This window comes from Pediculus humanus, genomic scaffold (assembly GCF_000006295.1).
Source record: "Pediculus humanus corporis 1103172107382 genomic scaffold, whole genome shotgun sequence".
Lineage (NCBI taxonomy): Eukaryota > Metazoa > Arthropoda > Insecta > Psocodea > Pediculidae > Pediculus > Pediculus humanus.
In genome coordinates this window covers 333,457-352,889 of record NW_002987009.1, presented here as the reverse complement: position 1 = coordinate 352,889, position 19,433 = coordinate 333,457, and the positions used below count along the sequence as shown (strand labels likewise).

Here is a 19,433-nt window from a genome sequence, read left to right as displayed (position 1 = left end):
AAAAATAATTGATTAAGTAACCCAAAAAAAGAAAAAAAAAATTAAGTGAACGATGTTGATGATAATGATAATGATGAACATGAAAGCGAGATGTTGATGATGATGATGATGATGATAATAAACGTTTTTGGTCGATTTTAACGTATCATCATCATCATCAACGTTGTTTTTCCGAACGTCTAACTAACTACAAAAATTCGATACGTATAAAAAAAAAAACAGAAAAGAAAAGAAAAACGAACGCGTTTACGCACGCACGTAAATTTATTATCATTATTATCCGGGATTGTTTTACATACCTTGCGAGGATGTTCTGGGTAGTGTGGAAGATTTAATGGCCGGTTTGGCTGGCTTTGTATCCGCTAGCATGCATAAACAAACATTGTTAATAAAGTTACCAAAAAAAAAAAAAATCAATTAATAATAATAATAATAATAATAATAATAATAATAATGAGAAAGGCGGGTAAAAAAAGAATGTGAAAATGAATGAAGAATGACATGAATGTGCGAATGATTAAAATGAATGATTGATTGATTGATTGATTGTAAATGTAATTATAAAAAAATATGAAAAATTTTTTCACGGCCAAAAAAAAAAACAGTAATAATAATAACGATAGTCATCATCGAATTGAGAATAATAATAATTAACGTTTAACTGTTGTTTTAAAATTTTTCTCCCGGCTGCTCGTCCCTCCCCTACTCCCTCCTCCCACCGTTGCAAACAAGTTAAAAATGCAAGCGCGGCCCCCATATTATTATGCAAAAAAATAAAAAAAAACGTGTCAGTAAAAGCCTCAAAGGTAAAAAAAAAACTCAAGAAATTCAAAAATGAATATTCAAACGTTTTGAAAATTCATTCTCTCTTTCTTCCCCCCTCTCCCCCCTCTCTTCTTTTTCCAGAATTATCCTTCCACTCCCACATCTCTCTGGATAAATAAATAACTTTAAAAATTCGTATAAATAAATAAAAATTTTTATTTAAATAGATCAACGACGACGACGACGACCACTCCGAGATGAAAAACCGGGTCGTGGCAATAATAATAATAATAATAATAATAATCATTTTTATTAACGGTAACGTGGCAATAACACCGATACGTGTCTCTCTCTCTCTCTGGTTGTACTCACTCGCATTCGTGCGAAATTTCGAGTGGGTTTTTAAAACAACAACAACAACGAATAAATAATTATTAATTAATAACACCCTCTCTTCCCTTCCCCTCCCCTTAATTAATAAATCGATAACGTTATCATTAAAAAAAAAAAAAAAAACCTTTTGAATTTTTTTTTTTATTTTTTTTATTTTCGTAACCCGAAACGCATTAAACAACATTATTAATTCAAAAATCAAATAAATACATAATTACATAAATACATAAATAAATAAATAAATAAAATAATTTATTAATTAATAAATAAATACTTAATAACATAATTAATAAGTTGTGCGAACGAACGAACGATTCGGAAATTTTTCCACACAAATTTTTTTATCCCTCCCCTCCTCCTCCTTTCTCCGCCTCCTCTTTCCTTCTCCTCCCTCCCCTTCCCTCTTCCACTCCCATCCCACATCCCCGATTCCCACTCCCCCGCCCTATTACCCGCCTTCCTTTCCCACCGTCGTTTTGAAATAATTTTTTAAGGTTCGTCATAATATCGTTTCGCCAGGTCGTCGTTATCGTCGTCGTCGTCGTCATTTATTTATCATTATTATCATTATCATTATCATTATCATTATTATTATTATTATTATTATTATTATTATTATCATTATTATTATTATTATTATTATTATTATTATTATTATTATTATTATTTACTCTCCAGGTGTACAAAATTAACAAAAAAAGAAACCCGACGATTTGACGGCGAACAAGAATCGAATTTAAAAAAAAAAATTAAATTTAGGGTTATAATTAAATAATATACATATAAATATTTAATTTATTTTATTAATGTTGTTATTTTTTACGAGTTCGAAAAAATAAATAAATAAATGAAAACGTTACAAAAAAAAAACTTGTTAATTATTACGGAATACCAACCGACAAAAAAAAAAAAACAAATTTATTCGGTGTTATACTTTTTAAGGTGACCCGGCCGAGGGCGACTCCGACGATAATGATGACGTCGACGACGACGGGTTTTATTTTAACTCAAAAAAAAAAAAAAAACATTTTCGCGGTTCGTTCGAAATATTATTATTATTATCAACAATATTTTTCCTTTTGTATTGTTTTTCTCACGACACCCCTCCCCTTCCCTCCCCCTCCTCCATCTCTCTCTCTGTCTCTATTTTAAATGTTTCATTTACGCACAAAAAAAAAATCCAATCCATCCATTACTGACAGACTGACTGATTTAAAAAAAAATTTGGAAACCGTCTCCGTTTCGATAATGATAATAATAATAATAATAATAATAATAATAATAATAATAATAATAATAATAATAATAATAATAATAGTAATAGTAATAGTAATAATAATAATAATAATAATATTAATAATATTAATAATAATTAATAATAATAATAATCGGAAAAAAACGCGGAAAAATTTTTAACACGAAGAAAACTTGTTACGCAGTTATTTAAAAAAAAAAAAAAAAACGGCCGTTCGTTAATTGTTTCGACATTTTCATTAAATAAATATTTTTAAACAATAAAAATTTATAAATAAATGACGTCATCGTCGCCATTGCCATCGCCGTTGTCGTCGCCGTCAACGACGACAATTATCGATAAGAACATGGGTAGCTTAATAATAATTAAAAAAAAAAAAAAAAGGAAAAGAAAAAGAAAAAAGAATGACATTACTAATAATAATTAATGAAAAATAACGATGAATAAATAATAATAATAATAATAATAATAATAATAATATTAATGGGCAACGTTTCATTACGTGTCATTAAAAAAAAATTTCTCCTGCCACTGCAACCGTAATCGTAATTAATTAAAAATTATTAATTTTTTTTTTTTTTTTTTTTTGTACGTTGCGAAATTTTTTTTTTTTATAACAACGACAAGTACGGTACGAAAATTTATTTATTTATTTATTATTATCATTATCATCGTAGTTATTTTCACGTCATTCAAAAAATAAATAAATAAATAATAATAATGATGATGATGATAGTGACGATTAAAAGCCGTGAAAAAAAAATTTTTTTTTTAGTTTTTTAATATTACATTTATTTAGTTTTTAGTTTTTTTTTTTGTCACCGTGAAAATTTTATGTTTTTAACTTTTTTTATGTTGTGAGTTTTATGTTTTATGTTGTGTTTTATGCATGTTTATCTGAGTTTTGTTTTTCGTTACGTCATCATCAATTCCTAAATTAATTCGCAAATTGGAAAAAAAATAAAAACTTAAAATTAAATGAAAACGTTTAAAAATTTTTTGGACGAGGTATATATATGGTGTGAAAAGGTTCGGAAAGATAAGAAAGGAAAAATAATAGTAATAATAATAATAATAATAATAATAAAACGAACCTGAATGTTGCGGAGAATGTTGCTTCGGCGAATTCATATCCGGTGGTTCGTCGGAAAATGAAACTGATTTTTCAAACGAAACAGACTTATCTGAAATGTAAATTTTTTTTTTTCTTTTTTTTCGTTTTGTTATTTGGTGTCATTTTTTTTTTCAAAATCAATAAATAAATCAATAAATAAATTAATTAATTAACGAACAAAGCATAATTAAAAAAAACCAAAAGAAAAAAAAATCGATAAAATCAATAAGATCGATAAAAAAAAAAAAATCACGCAATATCAAAAGAATAAAAAAAAGAGAGAGAGAGAAAGAGAAATAAAAATAAATAAAATCGATCCGAATGAGATTTTTAATGAGAAAAATCTGTGATAATAATAATAATAGTGTAACGTAACGTGTGATAATAATAATAATATAACAGATAAATAAATAACAAAAACGCCTACCGATGACTACAACTACGCAAAATAATAATAAAAAAAAAATAATAATAATAATAAAAAAAGCTTTTACGTAAGAAAACTAATAATAATAATAATACTATTACTACTTCTACTGCTACCACTAATTGGAAATAATAATAATAATAATATCGATATTAAAAAAAAAAAAAAACACGTGGAAGAAGCAAACGAACAAATAAATAAATTACAAAAAAAAAAAAAAAAAATTCTACCTTTGCCAAGCTTTGGGGGTTTCACATCACTCCTTACGTATGTATCATCTGCGAAAAATCAACGGTTTCAATTAGAACGGTTGGAAAAAACAACGAACAAACCAAACGAACGGAAAAGATAAAAGAGAGAGAGAGAGAGAGAGAGAGAGAGGAAGTGTTAAAGTAGAATTGGAGAAGAAAAACCAAAACCGATACTGAAATAAAGAGAAGAAAAAAAATTTCAGAAACGGGGGAGGGGAAGGGGACTAACTACAAGCAATCATGCAAAAAATTACTGGATAAAACACAAAAAAAAAATTTTCTTCGGCGGGAAAATCGAATAAAAAACATTTAAAACAAACAAAACAAAACAAACTTTAATAACGTTTGTGAACAACAACAACAACAAAAATAAACAATTTCGAAAAGTTCTTTTCTCACAAAATTTTTCGTATTTATCATCCCTTGTTATTCATATTTAAAAAAAAAATTCAATTGTTTTTTAAGAAGGGGTAGAAGTACGAGTTTAAAAAAAAAACAACGACGACAACGACAACGACAACAACAACAGCGCAACAAGAAAGAAAACAATAATAATACGTTAAATTAATGTACTCGACGACGTCGGTTGTAACAAACAAAAAAGGAGAAGAAGAAGAAAGGAATAGAAAAACAAAAACCCACGTAAAAACTCCGTGCGAGATAAAAAAAGAAAGAAAAACGGGGGATTCTTTAAAAGAGAGAAAGATAGAGAAGGATAGACGATTCATTTCACACAAATTAATTTTATTATCCAACGAACCTGGCAAAGATGGCGAACTCGAACTCGAACGTTTGTCGTATTCGTCAGCTAAAAAAAAATAATTAAATAAAAAATTTTTTTTCCTCTTTTTTCTTCGGGTGTCGACGTCATCGTCGTCGTCGTCGTCGTCGATAGTCGAACAATAAACCAATCAGAAAAAAAAACCCGACACGATACCGGAAAAAGAAAAAACGGGAAAAGAAACGAAATAAAAAAAGAAAGAAAAGTTTTAAACCCACACAATAAATCAGACTAACTTACGAACTGAGAGAGTAAGAGAAAGAGAGAGAGAGATAATTTGTGCCGGTGAAAGAAAGAGAGAGACAGAAAGAGAAGAGAGAGAGAGAGAGAGCGAGAAAAAAACGAAAATAATTAAATAATTTTTTTCATTACGTGTACACATAAAATATAATAAAATATTTTTGAAAATTATTCTCTTAGGAGCTTCATTAACATTTTATTCATAATAATGATAATGATAATGATGATAATAATAATAATGATGATGATAACAATAATAATAATCTATTACTCCAGTGGAAATCCTCACTGTTTTCACTTTGACAAAACTAATAATTAAAAATGTTAAATTCGAACGTAATAATAAAAAAAATGTACCTGTAACGAGTTTTTTTTTTTTTTTTTTTTTTGTAGCAAACTTTCCATTTCGAAAATAATAATAATAATGTAACAAATAAATAACAATAATAATAATAATAATGATGATGATAATTAATTAATTATATCACGAGATATAAATAATAATTTTTTTTTTTTTTTAATTATGAATTTTTAAAATTATCATCATTTCATACGTTAAAAATATTAATAATAATAATAATAATAATTTGTTAACGGAAACGTGTAACACAAATAATAATACCGGAAGTAAGAATTGAAGTAAAAAAAAAACCGGATCCGAATAAAAATGGCGAAGAGGGAAAGGGGAGAAGGGAAAAGAAAAAGAAGAAAAGTTACACACGACATATCGTCTCCTCGTTGCGCTTCTTTCTTTCTCTCTCACTCACACACACACGCTTTGTCGTCCTATCTCTCATTTATTTCTTTATCGTTTTACATATATTTTAAACGAAAAACGGGGAGGAAGAGGACGAAAAACAAATTAATTAATTAATTACAATTACCTGCGCTCCGGTAAGCATCCCTTGGACCGGGAACCGAGAGATAATCTCTTGGAGTAACAACAGGAGTTTGAGTTAATGCCTTTTGAACTAAACCAGTCAAGTTTGCCAATTGACGTTCCATGTGTTCAACTCTAAGCCTACAAACAAAAACAGAAAAAAAATTTCATTTATTAAATTAAATAAATATAAACGAAAACAAATAACAAACAACAAACAAAAAAACAAACAAAAATTCTCCGGTTTCCGGTAAGGGAAAATAATAAAAAAAAACATCAAAAAGGGAAAAAAAATGAAGGAAAAACGGAGGGAAAAGGGATGAAAAAAAAAAGATTCGTACAAACAACAACAAACGGGGAGTAAAACAAAACAAAAAAAAAACAAAATGGATGCCGCGCGATAAGTTTTACCATTTAAATAAAAAAAAAATTTTTTTTTTTTCCGGACGACATTGGATAAATTATTCAGGGCCGTATTCGGTCCGAAAACCGTTCGAACGACGTTCACGGTCACCAGAATAAGAAACGGTTCGACGATTAACATTTACTAATAATAATAATAATAATACCGTAAAATTTTCTTAACGATTCGATGCCTTTTTTAATTTTGGCCAATTAAAAAAAATTTTTTATAAAACTTGTCATTACTAGTAAAATGAAGAAGAAAAAAAAAAACCCATAATTATGATTTTTAAAATAATTAATTTCTTATGTGAGTGCGTGTGCGTGCGTGTACACACACGCACACGCACGAAAAATAAAAGAAAAGAGAAAATATTAATTGCATGCGTAAGGGAAAGTTTCAATAACAAAAACAACGACGACGTAGGATATCGAAATTTAATACGGTAAAAAAATGGCAAGAGAGAGAGAAAGAGAGAAAGAGAAAGATGGAATAAAAGGGAATGAATAAATGAATGATTAATAACAACAACAACAAACATGTAAAAAACAAATAAAAAAAAAAACAAAAACATAAAAACAAATACCGTGTCGCATCGAACGGTTGAGTGGCATCGGTAAAATCTCTTCTTAAAGTCGATACTCTCGGTGCTGTCGTACCACCGCCACCACCACCGCCTCCGCTACCGCCTCCTCCTCCACCGCCGCCGCTGCCGCCTCCGCCACCGCGAACTCCAACACCGTAGATATGATACGAATCATCCATGATCTCGGTGTCGCTGTCAAAGCGTACCGAAAAGACGTTTTTACAAATGTGCGCGAAAGAGAGAGAGAGAGCGATGTGTATTTTTATATAGTCGTGCGAGTAGAAAGGTAGTGCAAAAAAAAACAAAAACAAAAAGTGATAAAACTTTTTTTCTTGATAAAAATCTTTCGGGGGGGGGGGGAAACCTACCCGCGGAAGTCATCATCGATCGTCCTGCGTCCGCGAATCGTACAGAAAACTCAACAAACAAAAAAAAAAAAACAGAGACGCGACATCCTGAGCATAAAATATAAGCAACAAAAAAATAAGCGAAAACAAGCAGACGATCAAGATCACGTGACCTCCTCCACTCCCACCCCCCGTTGATTCGCGGTTATTTTTTTTTTATGTACACTAATCATCATTATTTCACGACTCACCTGGCTTCTTCATCTATGACGGGAGTTATGGATCCGGTTCTCGAACCATATCCTTGAGCATAATAAGGATCCTCGTAACTGCTACCACCAGACGACGGATACGATGGATACCCTCTCGAACCTCCCCTTTCCGGTGACGACATGTATCCGCTTTCCGAATGTAATCTTTCTGCAATTTGAAAAACACACACAAAAGTCAATATCGTCATCACATCATCATCATCATCATCAACTCATTCTTTCTTTGAGTGATACCCAGCAGTAAGCAAAAAAAAGGGGGGGTTGTAGGGGGGTGGGTTAAATAAAGAGTTAATAGCAGAGCACTGTCATCATACACATCACAACAGTCACGTTAGTGTTTTTGTTAGTTCGTTAAATTTTTTTTTTTTTTTGGATTATTTATTGACGACAAACCTTGAGAATAAAATCTTCCGATAGGCGTGGAAGAAGAAGAAGAAGGTGTTGGCGGTACACGTCGACTTGGCGGAGGCCCTATACAAATACACATCATAAATTTTTACATAAAAAATATGATAAGATATCCTACGGGATCGATAAATCGAAGATGATTAATTAATTTTTAATTAAATTTTTTTTTTTACGACGACGACGACAACAACAACAACAACCAAAAAAAAAAAGTCGTACGAACAACCGCTATAACGGTCGTGGTTTTAATTTTTAATGTTTATCCTCTGTTATCCCTAATACGTTTTAAATCTTTTTTTTTCTTTTTTGTTTAGTGACACTAATTTTTTAAAAATTAGTTTTAAACAATTTGGTAGGTAGCAGGCGAAAAATAAGAAAAATTTTCGGCGCTAAGGGGAAAATAAGAGGGGGAAGAAGGAGGGGAGGAGGGGGTAGCGGAAGAGAAATTAGGCGTTCGGAAGTGTTTAGACGTGGTATTTAAAAAAAATATTTCCGCTCATTTGCTATCGTTTAAAACTCGTCAAGTTTTTTGCTAAATTTTATTTTTTTTATTGTTTAATTTTAACTAAAACGATTTAAATATTTTTTTTTGTCTTGTGACACGTTTTTTATTTATTTTTCATTTTTATTTTTTTCGGAGGAAAAGTTACATGATGATGACGAAGTGAAATCATACGATTTCGTAAAATTTAATCGTATTAATAAAAAAAAAACATGACTCGACTTTTTTTTTTTTAAATAACTCCATCGAACGCGTTGTTGTTGGCAATGTTTTCAAAACAAACAAACAAACAAACGAACAAACTTTTGACAAAAAAAAAAAAAAAAAAAAATAGAAAAATTTATGTCGAACGCGTCGAGTTTATTAATTAAATAATAAACACAATATCATTTTTTCTTTCTATCGATTTAATTATTATTATTATTACGTCATCGAATTTGTTTTATTATCATTATCATTATTATTATTATTATTATTCTTTTGTAAACTCACCTGAAGCAGTTAATGATTTTAATCTTTCCGTTGATAAAACGCTACCGACAGCGGGAGAATATGCTCTGAGAAGTGAACCGCCTCCTCCTCCTCCTCTTGGTAGCGTAGCAGACGATGCACCACCTTGATTTTGTCCCGGTGGATACGAATGAGTCATGTAATAAGAATGAGGAGTCGATTTTGAATTCTGAAACAACAAACAAAACCCGCCCCCCCCAAAAAAAATTAATAAAAAAAAAAAAGAAAAAAGATCGTATAAACGTTTCAAACGTGAAATTTTTTTATAAGAGAAACAAACGACTTGGAAAAAAAATTTTTTTTTTTTTTAAATTTATTTATATTCAAAACAAACAAACAAACAAACGACAAACGAAAAGTATGAAACTTTTTCCTCTTTTGTTTTTTTTTTTTTTTTTTTTCCAAAAGAACGAATTTGTCAGATGAAATAAATGTTATGGTAAAAATAAAAGTCAAACCGAACGGATACGATAGAAAAGATTACGGGTAGCTCAAAACTTTTTCCATTCGGGGAAGAGAGAGAGAGAGAGAGAGAGAGGAAGGAAGGAAAGAGAGAGAGAGAAAGAGGGAGAGAGATAAATATCTGCAGTAAGAAAACTTCACCCACGCACATACGCACGCGATCAATCCCATCCAGGATAAAAAAAAAATGTCTCCCGAGTTTTCTTCTTCTTCCACGTCTTTTACACACATTTATACCATAAATAATAAAATTTATAAGGTGTTGTGAGAAAATAAAAATTCTTATTTTCATTCTCTTCGTAACAAACAAAGAATAAAAAAAAGAACAACCATAACGCGAAAGGAAGTAGAGAGGAAATGAAAAATCAAAACGATTTAGTCCGACCGGAAACGGAAAAAAAAAATAAAAATTTTTCTTTTTCAATTGCGATTGCGTATCGACAATCATCATTAAGGAAAAAAATTTTTCTTTTTTTTTTTTTGCAACACATAAAATGTTAACACAGCAACCGCGTTTGGATTCGTGACCGGTAAACACGATTAGCAGCCGATATTAATAATGATAATAATGATAATAATGATAATAATAATAATAATAATAAACGGTCGTAAATAAATTAATTTTACTCGGTGCAGCAGTAGTAGCCGCTTTTGCATTTATTATAATTTAATTCTTTATTTAAAAAAAAAAAAACCGACGGCGAATCTGGAATCTGTTTTTCTTTTTCCCCCCTTCCCCTTACTTCTCCCTTCTCACATTTCCGTAATTATGCGAATTACGTTCGCGAACGTGCGTGAGTGCGTGCGTGTAAACAAGATTTCAAAATTTTACACCAAAAACAATAAAATCTAATTAATTAACATACAATCGACAATAAAAAAAAAATTTTCACAAAACTATTCATGAAATCAATTTGTAAATAATAACAATAATAATAATAATAATAATGATGATAAAGATGATAATGATAATAAAAGTAAAAGTTTTAACGGAAATGTAACAATGCGAAGGGAATGAAGAAAGAAGACAGAGAGAGAATGAGAGAAAGGAAAAATGGGTGAAAAGAAAAGAAAGAAAAAAAATTTTTACACGAATTATATATTAAACAAATAATATTTTTTATGTACTACTCGAACGATTTCTTCTACTGCCACGACAAAAAACGTATTTGCCAAAATACAAACTTTTCTTTTTGTACGAAGTTACAAAATCGTCCGAACTTGATTCGAAATATGAAAAAAAAAAAAAAAAAAAATCATCCAGGAAATGAAAAAAAAATTTCACGTGAATGCACGTGTGCGTGAGCGAGCGTGCACTCACGCGCGCACGTGCACGTGTGTGAACGTTCGTAATTTCAACTAATAAAAATTTAATTAATTAAAAAACACAGAAGGGAGGAAACAGAAAACCAGTTGGTTGGTACCACCAAATTCTTACTCGCTATCTACCATCTTCTTATTTAACAGATTTGTTTTCGACGTGGCACGAATAATGAAAAAAAAAAAAAAACGATTCATTTCCGTTTGTGCGAAAAGGTCGACGTGGCAACAGCGAGCGATACAAATAATATATTTTGTTTTCCAAAAAAAAAAAAAATGTTTCCCATGGCAGAAAACTTTTTTTTTTTTTTTTTTACTCTAATAAAAGAAGTAAAAACCGTCGCGTTCATTCTCTAGAGAAATTATAAAAGAAGAAGAAGAAGATAAAGAAGAAGATGAAGAAGAAGACGATGTTTGGTTACGCCCGTCTACATGTGCAAAAGATAATAATTGTCGAAACATCCCTCGGAGATTTTTTTTTTTTACATCCCTTCGGTAAAACTTAAAAATTGCATTTCATCCCTCACTCACGCACGCACGCACACACGCACGTACTCACGCACTACAACTTTCAAACTTTTAATTCAATAAAGGAAAAAAGATGTCGTAATAAGAACAGAAAACAAAAAAAATAATTACAACAAACACAATTAATACTACAATTAATTACAATCGTATCACCACCACCACCATCACCATCATTACCATCCGGTATTTGTTTCTTCCTTGGCCCTAATTCACGTACCACACACACACTCTCCTCCCTCTTCCTCTCTCTCTATCACATTATTACCTTTTACCACAAGAATTTTTGTAGAATGAAAGGTGAGACCCACTACAAACATTCATTCATTCATTCATTCGAAAAAACATTCACAACGACAACCTCAACAATTAATTAAATAAATTTATAACGTTGTCGCGCCAATTTTATTATTATTATTAATATTAGTCGAGTAATTAATTAATAATAAATTAGGTTGTAAATCGTATCGTATCGGTTGTAGTAAGTAATAATAATAATAATAAATTCAAAACCCATGAGAAAAAAATTTTGGAATTTAGAAGTTTGAGTAATTAAAAAAAAAAAAAAAAAAAAAAAAAAAATGGGGGGCCGTAACCCGATAAGAAATACGTCAAATATTTTTTCTTCTGCTTGAAAACAATGAGATGAAAATGATATAAATGGGAGATGAAAAAGGAGAGAAGAGGAAAAAGAGAGAGAGAGATGGATGGATGGATGGACGACATAACTAAAGAAAAATAAGTATGCTTGTTTTTAGAAAGAGATAACACGAAGAAAAGATAAATAGATAAGCGTGTAAGAAGTTGAAATTGATAAGACGTGGTAGTAACTAACTTCGAAAAATGTATTTCTATATACACTTCGGGGTAAATTTTTTTTTTTTTTTTACGTTCTCGTCTGGAATTACAATCGATGAAATTTGATGAGGTAAAGGTCGACTTGATCGAATCACTAGAGGGCCCCCCCCAAAAAAAGAAAAAAATTCCATCAACTCCACCACCACCACCCCAACAAGCACTAGCACCACCACCATCATTAACACCACCATCCACATCACCACCACCATAGCTTGCGGTTCGTTTTCCTTTTGAGTGTTGGGTCAAGCAAAACCTCTTCGTAGAGTCCTTAAAGATCGCAATAAAAAAAAAAAAAACAATAGCAAAATCAAAAAAATTCAAGTTTGCCGTGAAAAATAAAAAATTTTCTCCTGCCACGTTTTTTTTAAAATTAATTTCATATCCGATAATTTAAATTCGATTGAAAAGACATCGCGGGGTTCGAACGTTGTTTCGTTCGTTCATTTGCGTGTTTATCCCATTTTCATTTTTTTTTTGCTATCGTTAATGTCGTTCATGTCGTACGCTTTCTAATTCGCATTAAATATTTTTTTTTTAGCGCTTTCTATTTTTTTTCTTTTTCTTGTAGCAAATTACCTTCTTCTAGACGTACGCACACACACATGATAATAATACTAACGTTATCAAAAATTTTGATTAAAAAAATTTTTTTCTTTTTATCATTAATTATAATAATAATAATTAATTTTTTTAAGGAAAAAATGTCCTTGCAAGATTCGATCTCAATTTTTTTTATTTGAAATTTTATTTTTTCGGGGAGCCAAACGTTAACATATTGTTGTTGTTATTTTTTTGTTCAGTAGCGAAAGTAGTATTTCTTCTTTAAAATAGGTCGCTCGTTTAAAATAAATTTATTCATAAAAAAAAAAAAAAAAAAAAAAAAATTGACTCGCGTGTCACAATACCGATCGAATTTTTTTTTTTTAAAAGGAGAGGGGGGGCACCACCTTAATACTAAATTTTTTTTTTTTTTTAGTTTTTTTTTTTTTTGCTACAAATAATGCGAACGCGTTTTTTTTATTTTAATAGCAAAAAAAAAAAAGATAAAAATTAAAAAAAAGATGAATTTTTTTTTTTTTCGCGATCATGTCAAGCGATTAAATTTTTCTTTTTTAGACTAGTTTTCGTGGCACGAACCTAAAACAATATTTTATTACGTAATAATTATTAAACTCATGGCCCGACATAATAAAAAAAAAATGAGAGAGAGAGAGAGAGAGAAAATATGGCGACGTGATAAAAATCATAAATAAATATATTCACAAAGTTTTACTTTTTTTTTTTTTTTTTGTAATTTATAACCAAAATTTCGCAATCGACATATTTTTTTTTTTTTTTTATTAGGTACGAATTTCAAATCAGAATTAAAAATTCGGATAAACGCCTTATCACTAGTACGAATAAATCCCGCTTGGTGCGTTTAAATCGTTCCACATTCGCACCGCGAACGTATGTCCCCCCCAAAAAAAAAGAAACATTTTAAATTTTTTTCCCTTTGTTCGATTTGAAAATAATTAAAATTTTTTTTTTTGACACACCCAACAAACAAACGAACAAACAAACAAACAATCATAATTATTTATTAATAATTAACAAACAAACAATGAATGATGATCATGATTATAAAAATGTAAATTTATTCGATTGATGAGAAATTCATGTTGTTATCATTATTATTATTTGAAATTAGCGTACTACTACTACTACTACCACGAGTACCATGAGTACGAAAATAATTATTTAGAAAAAGAAAGAGAGAGAGGAGGGGAGAGAGAGAGAGAGAGAGAGTAAGAGAAACGCGACATTCTGCCACCTATCATCTTAATCTTTTTCGTTTATATTCTTTCTTCATCCCTTCTTCCTCCTCCTTCTCCTCTTCAGGTTCAGGTTTTTAGAACCTGTTTTTACAATTCCCTATCATTTAACTTTATTCTTGCGTACAGTTAACATTAAAAAAAAATTCTTTTCTTTTTTTTTTTCTAATTATTTTTATCATTATTTATATTTTTCGCTATTAGTAAAATAAAACATGAACGTGTTTAGTAGGCATTTATTGGATATTTAATCATTTTTATAAGGTAAGTAACCGTTTGTTTTATTCCGTTTTTTTCCCCGTTTGTTTTCCGTTTGTTTTTTTCTACGACGATTTATTCAATTTAATATTCGATTATTTCGATTCTCGAAACGAAAATACATTTTAAGAAAAAAAAAAAAAAACCGCTAACGAAATAAATTCTAAAATTTTTTTTTTTTTTTAACCTTGTTCCAACAAATAATAAAAATTCTTTCGCACGTAAATTTTTAACCCGGCGTTTGTTACAAAACAAACCGTTTAACGATGATTGCGACAAACAACAAAAAAAAAATATTCACGATTTAAAATTAACCGAAAACAAAAAAAAAGGTGAAAAATAATCGAAAATCCATAAATTATCGATGCAATAATAATTTTTTTTCTTATATCTACGATTGCAAATTATTTTGAAACATTAAATAATAATAATAATAATAATAATAATAATAATAATAATAATAATAATAATAATAATTTGTTTGTTTGTTTGTTTGTTTGTTTGTTCCTTTTGTTTGTTTTGTTTTGTTTTGTTTATTTTTATTATAAAAGTTCACGCGGACGTGCGTGCGCGGCGTTTGTCGTTGTCGAATTTAAGAATGATAAATAAATCGTATAAATTCATTCATTCATAAAATCGTTCATTCATTCATTCATTCATATGTAGGGCGAAAATAACGAATGAAAAAATTTAAAAAAAAAGAATTTAAAAGAACGAAAAGGAAAATTTCCGCGGGCGTTAAAAATAAAAATTAACTTTCTAACAAACAAAAACGTTTATAATTAAGTCGAATTAAAAATCCTCGTCGTTAACGACAACCACAACAACAACAAACATCATTTTACTCTATTTTTTCTAGAAAAATCATCATTTTTAATTTTTTTTTTTTTTGAATTTCATTTACTAAAGATTCGACGCGAGAAATAAATAATAATAATAATAATAAAACAAAATGGCGACGAAATAAAAAAATTACGATAAGAAGGTCCAATCGTTTATTTCCGAATGAAAAAAAAATATCGAAATTAATATAATATAAAAATAAATAAAATTTAATTGATAATTTCCTTTTGAACCTTTACAACCTTCACCACCACCACCACGATCGGGTAACGATTTTCAAGGTCACGGATGTAGAAAAAAAAAAAAAGAAAAAAAAGTAAAAGAAAAACTAAATAAATAAATTATTTGTCAAGGTTTTCAAATATGACTCGCGTTCTATATGCAAAAAGTAATAATAATAATAATAATAATATTTACAAACGTTTTTCCTTCCTTTCCCTTCCTCAATTTTCCATCACCTTATCCCCTATTAATAATAATAATAATAATAATTTCACCCGTTTAAAAAACTCGAACAAATCAAAAACAGGAAATGACCCGCACACTCGCAAAAATAATTTTTTTTTCTTTTTTCCTTTTTATGTAACAAAAATAAATAAATAAATAAACGATGGAAAGTAAATTATTTATTTATTTATTATTATTTTTAAAAATTTATTTAACTGCGGAACCGCATAATAACTTTAAAAAAAGAAAAAAAAACATTGTTAAATTACGAGTAATTTTTTCCCCTCATTTCAAGGCGTAATAATCGATAATAACAATAATAATAATAATAATAATAATAATAATAATAATAATAATAATAATAATAATAATAATAATATTCGTTATAATCGATAATAATAATAGTATTAATAATAATAAAAATAATCGTAATAACTCAATTTTTTTCTAATTTTTATTTTAAAATCGTGCATCCGTTTAATTTTCAAATAAATAAACAACACGCATATTTCCATAGAATAAATAAACGACAACGAAAACGACAACAATAACGTGTGTTATTCGTTGCATGTGCGAAACCTTTTTTTTTTTTTTTTTTGAAAAAACCGCGCGATTGTCAACTCGCACGAATCATCTGAGAGGAAATTGAATAATTGGCAACATTGTAAACGCATCAACATCCGGTGAACACATGCGTATGTATACGTATTTAATTAAAAAAAAAAAATGGCGGATTAACGAACGAACGGGCGAACGGATTTAAAAAACAAATGTTGTCGACCTTTAATTTAATAATATTAATAATAATAATAATGATGATATTAATAATAATAATAATAATAATAATAATAATAATAATTTAACAATCATCGCGGTGATTTTTCTCAAGGAAGCTATTCGAAACAAAAACTAAGGTCAAAATTATTATGTAATAATAATAATAATAATATTAAAACATTATCGTGTGTATCGTCGATCGAATAATAATAATAATAATAATAATAATAATATCCGATGTCGCGTAAATTTTCTTTACTTACTTTTCTTTTCATTTCGCAAATAAAAAAATTTTTTCGCAATGACCTCAAACGGAAACGAATCGAATGCAATAAGAAAAGAGAAAAAAAAAGTTCAAAATCGGTGAAAGGATGATATTATAAATGAAACATTTAAAAAAAAACGATGATGATGATGATGACTACGACCCTACGACTGGGTAGGTAGGTAGATAGGTACGTACTTAGGTACGATTAAACTTTGTAAAATGAGAGCACAATATCACGATAATATGATTTTTTTTTTTTAATGTTAAATTACCTTGAAAACTAATTGAACTAATTTTTCTCTCAATCATTTTTAATTCGTTTCGATAATAAAAAAACATACAGGCAAAAATTCCAGGCAGGAGCGGTTTAAGGAAAGCAAAAAACCTTTCGAAAGACCCGACGGATACCGGATGTATTGTAAAAAAATTTTTTTTTGACTATTTACGACCGTGAACGAGATTTAAACGGTCAAAAGGTAAACAAAAAAAAAAAATTGATTAAAATCGTCTGGAAGGACGAAACTACGTGAATCATCATCATCATCATCATCATCATCACGGTTACTAATTTATTAAATATATCCGCCACTTGCGGATAACGTTTATTAATAATAATAATAATAATAAATGACCTAATTTCGCGTTTATATAATAAATTCAAACCGTTTCCGAATAATGATGTCATAGAGAATATAAAATTTATTTATAACGGCGGCGGCGGCGCGCGCGCGCGTTTCGTCGTGGCAGGAATTAAACAAAAAATTTTCAAACGTAAACGATCATCTACTCGATTGGAATTCGATTCTTTCTCGAAATGATTCGAGATAAATTCCGAAAAAAAAAAAAATTTTTTGTAAATCGAGTAAATATTTATTTATGATTGAATTTATGAAATATGTGAGAGGAGCCTTGAGAGTGAATCACTGACCGTGGGAATTTTACAGAGGGTTAGAAGCAGAAGAAAAAGAAAAAAATGACGCGACACGACATCGGGGGGAGAGGGGGCAACGGGGAAAGAGAAGGGAGAAAACGAAAAATTTTTTTAATTTTCCAACGGTATTAAAACAAAAATTGGAAAACTTTACTTTAAAAGTCAATCGGTCACAATCGTACTTCAGGTATTTAAATTTCCCATGTATGTACAAGTCGTATACCTGAAAAGGTACGAACAATAATAAATTTTGTAACGCGAGTCTGCGTACCTGAATGAATTATTTACCAAAAATGGATTATTTGGAAAAAAATGTGAACATATACACGAAAATTAATTTTAACCACGTCTCTCCCTCCCTCCCCTCGGGGGGATCCCATGATTATTACGTAATTTACTTTTACGTGAGTGCGTGTTGTCAGCTACCGAACCAGACGCGAAATGATAAGACAAACACAGGCACATGCACACACATGCCCCGAAGAAATGGATGAACTGTTAATAAAATTAATATTTAAATTTCGAAATTTTATCTCGTGCCACGATCGTTCTAATCTTATATTATATATAAACTTGTACTCGATTTAAATTTAAAAAAAAAAATTATGTGAATTTATTGGAGGGGGGGGGGAGAACAGGACGAAGGAAAAAAAGAGGGAAAACCCCCAAAGTATTTCCACGCGTTTTTTTCCAATAAACGCCGGAAAAATCCATAATAATTAGGAAAGTTGTTCGCGAACGCGAAAGGGGTAGGTGGAGGGGATTAAATATAATAATAATAGTAATAATAATAATAATAATACTAATAATAATAATAAATTACAATGTTTTAAAAAAAAAGTTTTTTTTTTGACCGCGCTTGCATTTCCTATTTCACTCGATGCATTTACCTCTTATGCAAGTTTATTATTATTATTATTATTATTTTTATTATTATTGTTATCGTAGAATTATCGTCATCATAATCATCATCATCATTATTATTTTTATTGCGGTTACTCGTAAACGGAATCGTGTTAAACAACAACAACACGTTATAAATAAAACTTTTTTTTTATATATATACTTATTTTTTTTTATACCGCAATACATAATAATAATAATAATAATAATAATAATAATAAAATAATAATAATAATATTAATAATAATAATAATTAGAGCGGTCAATACTCTTACAACTCGATGATGGGTTTCAACTTTTTCAGTTTTTTTTCTTTCTTTCTTTTTTTTTTCTTTCCTTATGTGACAACTTTCTATTAAATAGTTCATTTGTCGTTTTTTTTTTTTTAAATATAAAAACCTACGTAAAAAAAAAATACATCGATAATAATAATAATATCGTGACGTAATCTCACGGGTTTATATATAAATATAAATAAGTATCAATAACGGTGTCACTCCCTTTCTCTCTGTCGAAAGGAGGGAATCGAATAAGGACGATGGTGACGATGGTGACGGTGGTGGAAAAAATCCACAAAAATGCCCAAAGGATCTCATATATACTCTAAATATTTTTTATTTATACCCGATCAGGTATAAATTATTATTCGAAAAAAAAAAAATCTCAAATTATACGTTGGCGTTAATTTTTTTTTTTTTTTTAACGTATGCGTTTATAACAAAACTATTACGAAAAACTGGATTTATTTTTTTTTTTTTTTAAGCAATAAGTTTTATTACAAATTTTTAAATTATTTCCTAATCTTAATCCATATAATCTTAATCCCTTTGATTTTTATCTAATAATAATAATAATAATAATAATAATAATAATAATAATAATAATAATAATAA

At 29.1% G+C, this 19,433-nt stretch overlaps 1 protein-coding gene across 1 annotated transcript in view; it reads right to left on the bottom strand.

Moving 5' to 3' along the window:
• Phum_PHUM025800 (uncharacterized protein) overlaps positions 1-9,273 on the bottom strand; it is a gene marked incomplete at both ends in the record, with an annotated part of 13,845 nt that extends 4,572 nt beyond the window's left edge. The window contains 9 exons of the mRNA XM_002422928.1: positions 300-362; positions 3,508-3,597; positions 5,948-6,016; positions 6,111-6,247; positions 7,096-7,159; positions 7,250-7,287; positions 7,694-7,862; positions 8,108-8,185; positions 9,117-9,273. Of these exons, the coding sequence (XP_002422973.1) occupies positions 300-362; positions 3,508-3,597; positions 5,948-6,016; positions 6,111-6,247; positions 7,096-7,159; positions 7,250-7,287; positions 7,694-7,862; positions 8,108-8,185; positions 9,117-9,273 (865 nt within the window). The remainder of the gene's footprint in view (positions 1-299; positions 363-3,507; positions 3,598-5,947; positions 6,017-6,110; positions 6,248-7,095; positions 7,160-7,249; positions 7,288-7,693; positions 7,863-8,107; positions 8,186-9,116) is intronic.
• Positions 9,274-19,433: the final 10,160 nt, after the last annotated feature.